The sequence below is a fragment of the Polistes fuscatus genome, unplaced genomic scaffold (assembly GCF_010416935.1).
Source record: "Polistes fuscatus isolate 324 unplaced genomic scaffold, CU_Pfus_HIC Scaffold12, whole genome shotgun sequence".
In the NCBI taxonomy this organism is placed as follows: Eukaryota; Metazoa; Arthropoda; class Insecta; order Hymenoptera; family Vespidae; genus Polistes; species Polistes fuscatus.
Genome location: NW_025113020.1, coordinates 3,940,760 through 3,947,618, shown reverse-complemented (window position 1 = coordinate 3,947,618; position 6,859 = coordinate 3,940,760). Strand labels below are relative to the sequence as shown.

The following is a 6,859-nucleotide window of genomic DNA, read 5'->3' as shown; positions in this document are numbered from 1 at the left end:
AAGAAAAAAAAGAAGAGGAAGTAGAAGAAGTATATAATCGAAATGAGATAAATCATATATACGCGTGAATAATACACAAACACACACATCTTTGCACTTTGTTGTGTCACTGTTATCTGCATTTAAAAAAAAAATGAAAAAAAAAGATAAAAATACTGAGATAAGCAGATTAGAAAAAAACAAAAGCGTGATTCTAGTTGTAAAGTTATTATACCATTGGTCTCTCCCACTTATTTTTCTCTCTCTCTCTCTCACACTCTTACCGATCACGATAACACATACGTCGTTTAATTCAAGTAGCAATTCATGAGGATGAGTTAACTCATTGACGTCTGGATACGAAGAAAATCATGCGTCTGCAGAACCTATTTCTCTCTCTCTCTCTCTCTCTCACACTCGTGTGTTAATATTATAAACAAATAAGGAAATATTTTAGTCATAATAATAATAATTTGCTCGTTCATTCGTATCGGAATGTTTTGTGCGTTCGTTTGGTTTAACAAATAAAAGTGAACAACTTGATCGTTTATAAATTGCGAGTAATTAACATTAAACGTGTAAAAAATTGTTTATTTAAAATCGATCGTTAATTTAATCTTAAGCGTAATTTTTTATTTAAATTTTTTTATTTATTATTATTATTAGTTTCAAATTTAAAAAAATATTTTTATTCATTTGTTTTTTTAATTTTTATTAAGTGGAATGGTTGTTGATCCCCCCCCCCGCCGACGCTATCACCGATACAGTGGCGCCTCTTAAAATCTGCGGTGAAATCGAGGAATTTGTGAAACACCATAACAGTAGAAGTAAAAGTAAAAACTGCATATATATGTTAAATACTGAATAGGGAAAGGGAAACAGTTTTATTCTCTGCATTCAACGTCGAACTGTTTATCGTTAAATTACTCTGATTTTGTTTGTTCTCATTTATTCTGATCAAAAAATTACTCTCTCTATGTGTGTCTATGTGTGTGTTTGTGTGTGTTAAAAATTAAATGGTGAAAAAATTATTCGATTAATTCATACAATCATCGTAACATTTTTAATATCAAAGTTCACGAAAAAAAAAAAATTGAATAATCGATTAAATTCCTCAGAATATATCTGACATTTTAAAGTGACTCGATATTTCGTGCCATCGTGATAGGAAATAAAATAATTGGCATATTTAATAAATGAGAAATATTTTATTCTTGAACACAAAGGTGTGAACGAGTATAAACCTGTGTGTTAAGCTTTTTTTTTATCTTTTTTTTTGAAAAATATGGATACTAGATGTAATAACGATAATTTCAACATGGATCAAATAATTAACGATCGTGATTACGTTGTCACGATGATCGATGATAATTCCGATGAAAATCAGTGCTTGAAATCTAATACGAGTAACAATGATTCGTCGGGTTTGTACATTGAATTCGAAAATTTGTGTTACGACGTGCCGGTTAATAAAGGTAAGCTTGTAAAGAAAACAAAAAACAAAAAACAGAAAACAAAATACAAAGAAAACAAAAGTAAAACTAATTATTTTTGTATTTATATTATATATATATATATATATATATATATATATATATATATATATATATATATATATATATAATATATATATATATATATAATAAAAATTAATATATATATATATATATATTAATTTTTATTACAATTAATAATAATATTCATTTTAATTATATATAAATAAAAAAAACAAAAATAATAACATAATATTCATTTTAATTATATAATTCATTATAATTGTTTCTATGCTTTTTTTTTTTTTATTCCTTTTTTTTGTATTTTCTTACCTTTACCCCCCCCCCCACTCTTCCTGTTGTAACTTTGACATTAAAAAAAAAGAAAAAAGAAGTTGAGAAATCGGTCGTGTATGTTGAATGCAAAATACCTAATAAGTAATTTTGCTGTGAAACATGATTCAAATAACGAATTAGTGAGTTATGAGTGTTGATGGGAGGAAGTATTACGATGCATCATTAATAAAAGATCGCTTCTATGAATAATTGCAGTTTTTTTTCTTCTTTTCTTTTTTGTCCTTTTAGTTGACCATCGTTTCTTAGCGTATAATTTATAAATTGTTATCGTAACTCTTAACAACTAAAATTACTAGAAAATATCATACGCGTATATTATCGCACACAATTGTAGGAATTATTTTTATAAAATATACTTTGGGCTCGTTATTTTGACTTTTTTCTAAATAATCGCAAGGGATTGTTACAAAATATATTTAATATAATTAAATAAATAAACATATTATTACGATATGATGAATTTATATAACGATAAAATAATATTTTTAATTTTTACTATTATTTTTATTGAAATAATATTTTTCAATTTTTACTATTATTTTTATTGAAATAATATTTTTCAATTTTTCTAAATAATCGCAACGAATTTTATTACAAAATATATTTAATACAATTAAATAAATAAACATATTATTATTACAATATAATGAATTTATATAACGATAAAATAATATTAGTATATTAATCATTTCCTTATTAAAAAAAAATCGATATAGAATTATATTTGATTATTTTATTATCGCATTTAAATAATAATTCGTATAAATATTTCGAGACAAATCTCGATAGAAATGATTGGGGACTATCTATCATTGCAGATAAACGAAAGCGAATATTGCAAAATGTAACAGGCTATTTCGAGCCTGGAAAATTGACTGCCGTGGTTGGCCCATCCGGTGCTGGAAAGTCGACTTTGTTGAACATAATATCTGGCCTTAAATCGTCTAACGTTAAAGGTTCTATTAAGATAAACGATCATGGGGAAATAAATGCGAATACCTTCCGAAAACAAATCTGTTACATACCGCAGGAATTCACGTTGCATCCTTTATTAACTGCGAAAGAAACATTTTATTTTGCTGCTCGCCTTAAACTGGGTCAAGGTTATTCGAAAATGAAGTCACGGTCTATCGTAAGTCTGCATAAATTATTTTTATAATTTATATATATATATTTTGTTTATTTTTAAAATCGTGAAAGTACACTTTGTGCTTGTTTAGAAAAAATTAAGAGGTTATGTCAAGTTTTACATCAATTTTTTCTTATAAATAATAAGAAGAAGTACAAAATATTAATAATATATATATATATATTATTAAACTTAATATAAAATATTAGAAGATAGAAACGTACAAAATTCCTATAATTTTCATCTATTAATCGAATTTAAATGAATTTCCTTACATTATTTGAAGTATAAATAAAACATTTGCGTCCATGTGCGTCTATGGAAATTGGATTTACGTCATTTTCGTAATCAATAGTTACGCGATATATTTCGAATAGGTCAATTTGAATTTGAATAAAATATTGGCATTTTTTTAAATAAATTATTATATAAATACAAAACTTGACACTAAATTAATCATAAATTAAATAATTCGTTTAAAAAAGAAAGTAGACTTACATTATTTTCAAAATAAACGGTCCACACGTTACCTTAAAAGATCGAAATTGAATAATATCAAGGTTCGCATGATCTCTTGTTGTATGTCCGAAATCTTCAAACGTATGAAAATCAAACCGAAATTAATTGAATCTTTAACCAACACATATTTGATACGTGTGAATCTAAATATTATCTAATTTGTAATCTTTTTTTATAACAATAAAGTGAAAAATAATTGATCGGTAGGTGAATAAAATCGTGGAAAATCTTGGATTAACCGAATGCCTGGAAACACCTGTAGGAAAATTAAGTGGCGGTGAAAAGAAAAGACTCTCGATTGGTATTGAAATCGTCACGAAACCAGCTGTTTTACTTTTAGACGAACCAACTAGCGGTCTCGATAGTTCATCGTCTAATCAGGTTAATATACAATGATTTATTAATTAATAATTTTGGTTTTTTTTTTTTTTGGTCAAAATTATTCGTTCGGACAAGTTTATACCCCATAGATCATCAACATGTTGCACTCGATGTCAAATTCAGAATGTACGGTAGCCTGTGTGGTTCATCAACCAAGCAGTCAAATAATTTCCCAATTTGATACCATGATAGTTATGAATCAAGGTACAACCATGTATTGCGGACCTCGTGAAAACATGTTGGACACTTTCAAGGACGCTGGATACGTTTGTCCAGATTTTTATAATATTGCTGAATTCGGTAATTGTTCTTTTTTTTTTTTCATCATTTAAAATCAACGAATTTATTGATAGTTTTTCTAGAATATATTAAAATATTTGGAAAAATAAATCTTTTTAATTATAGTTCTGGAAGTTGTGACTGATCAACGTGGGGGTGATTTAAACAATCTTAAGAAAATCAATTCGGACAAGTACAATGAACGTAAATCGAAAAGTTTATTGTACAATACGAGTGGTACGTTTTCTTTTTGTTAATATATAATTGTAATTTGTATTAAACACTATATTATCTTTTTTTTTTTTATATTAACATTTAAAAAGTGCGGAAAATAATTGTCGAAAAATATTCATATGAAATTTAATTGATTTTTTTTATATCTTGTCCAGAAAATGTTTAATAATATAAAATAGGTATAATTTTTATTTATTATAATAAACTTTATTATAAACTTTAATTTATTATGACCTTTTTTTTTATATATATATACAAAAAAATTTTTTACAATAAGTTAGAAGATGGTTATTTTTATCTTGTCCGTTATCGTTCGCAAATTATACACATTTTTAACTAAAAATAATATCTTCTAACTTATTGTACAAAATTTTTTTCTATATATATTAAAAAAAAAAGGTTATAATAAATTACAGTTGCTGAGTTACGTTCAACATTTCAAAATAAAGTTCGAAAAGAATTAACAACTGTCCAAAATTCCCTATTACACCTATTTTATTATTCATATGAAATGTAAATAAATTAAATACATATAAAAAAAATATATATTATAATTCGTAAAAGTGTGAAAAAATAAATGATACACTAAAATTAATTTAATAATTTTGTAGATAAGACTAATACGATTGTAAATACGGAATTATCGGAAACATATGAGAAAAATAATTTAAACGAAGATTCATATCGAGAACAATCTATGTGCAAGCAATTACAAATTTTATTATTACGGTCTTTTATATGTATAATACGTGACAATGTGAGTAAAGGATGACAAAATGTATGCAGAATGTATAATGCATAATCGTCTATATAAATATTAATATATAATACATATAATATATTATACATACATAAATGTAGAGATGCGTATAAAATATTCATTTGCGTTTCAGACTATGACAAAACTAAGATTGGCCGTGCACGTAATCATCGCACTTTTATTGGGCTCTATATTTTATGATTTTGGTAATGACGAAGATAAAGTCAGCAGTAACATTTCTTGCATCTTTTTCTTCTTACTTTTTTTATTTTTCGCCAATTCTATGCCAGTTGTACAGATATGTGAGCAATATTACAATATTAAATATTATACAATAGTAAGTGTGCACATTTTAAAATCGTAAAACGTTAACTACGTTAGTTCAATTTTTTCTTTGTCAATAATCAATAAATTAATGTGTTTGTCGTACACACACACACACACACACATGCATACGATACAAAGAGTACGTTTGTTTAAAAATTATGAATTTTTTTAATATACTGTGTATATTAAACAATTTTTAACGTATACGATTTTAAATGACCTTGATATATACAAGTTGATCTTTTTTTTTTCTTATTATTATTACATTTGTAATATTTTTGTTTTATTTTTACAGTTCCTACCGAGGCATCGGTATTCTATCGAGAACATTTAAATAATTGGTATCGATTAATGCCTTATTATATATCCAAAATAATCTCAGATTTACCTTTACAGGTAACAGGACTAAAATGTTCTTAACACGACTCGGTATTAAATGAAAAACCTTTAAACCCCTTTCATTTTTATGTTTTTCAGTTACTCTGTCCTACCTTTTTTTTTGCTATAGCATATTATCTAACCGGTCAACCAATGGAATGGAATAGTTGTATGAAAACCTGGGTTATTTGTTTCCTGCATACTATTCTTGCTCAATCAGTTGGAATAGCAGTAGGTGCAGCTTTTAATACTGATGTAAGTCTATGAGAATAATTAATTTGTTTTATCTATTAAATATTTAATTATTAAAACAATTATATTATTTATACGTACGTTCTTAAGTTAATGATTTTTGAAATTTTCCAAAAAAAAAAAAAAAAAAATCAAAATTAATAGAATTAAATTTACCTTTTACCCCCCCCCTCCCTCCTTTATATTTTATCTCAATTAATTTCTTTTTATCAGATCGGAACTTTCCTCATTCCTGCATTGAGCATACCGATGTTCCTATCCGCAGGTTTTTTTATAAAAATCAATGAAATTGCGTGGTTTTATCAACCATTATGCTCAATCAGTTTCTTCAGGTATGAATATATATATAATATTTAACAGATTTACTTTTGTCTCATTTTATTATTAAATATTGTTTCAGGTATGCATTCGAAGGTATCATGCAAAGCATTTACAGTATTGATAAAGAATCTTGCACGGAAATATATTGTCGTTGGCAATTATCGGAAAAAATTTTATCCGTAATGGGTATGAAATTGGTCAAGTTTCAAACTGTCGTCGGTATTTTAATTGCATGGATTTGTTTTTTACACGTTATAATATATTCCACGTTGCTATGGAAATTACATTGCGTTAGGAAATAATTGAATTTTTTGTTTGTTTTTATCTTCTCGGTATAAATAAATAGGCTTGTACATAACAACATACATTACAAGAAGTACTTAAATAGTTTTGCTAATGGTAAACACAAAAGGTATTCCATAATATATAATTAAAATAGAGAAACAGAAA

General features: G+C 26.0%; 1 protein-coding gene across 3 annotated transcripts; it reads left to right on the top strand.

The window, feature by feature from the left end:
* The first annotated feature begins 335 nt into the window (after positions 1-335).
* Positions 336-6,859, top strand: LOC122513507 (ATP-binding cassette sub-family G member 1-like). Of its 3 annotated transcripts, none has more exons than XM_043629905.1 (12): positions 336-539; positions 699-1,454; positions 2,648-2,961; positions 3,685-3,858; positions 3,948-4,158; positions 4,264-4,374; positions 4,983-5,128; positions 5,265-5,433; positions 5,754-5,854; positions 5,936-6,091; positions 6,302-6,420; positions 6,489-6,859. In XM_043629905.1, the coding sequence occupies exons 2-12, from the start codon at positions 1,265-1,267 to the stop codon at positions 6,709-6,711; spliced, it is 1,914 nt and encodes a 637-aa protein (XP_043485840.1). In that variant the 5' UTR covers positions 336-539; positions 699-1,264; the 3' UTR covers positions 6,712-6,859. The 3 variants fall into 3 exon arrangements, with proteins under 3 accessions (XP_043485840.1, XP_043485839.1, XP_043485841.1); XM_043629904.1 differs by having other exon boundaries at positions 336-557; XM_043629906.1 differs by lacking the exon at positions 336-539 and having other exon boundaries at positions 656-1,454; positions 5,265-5,337.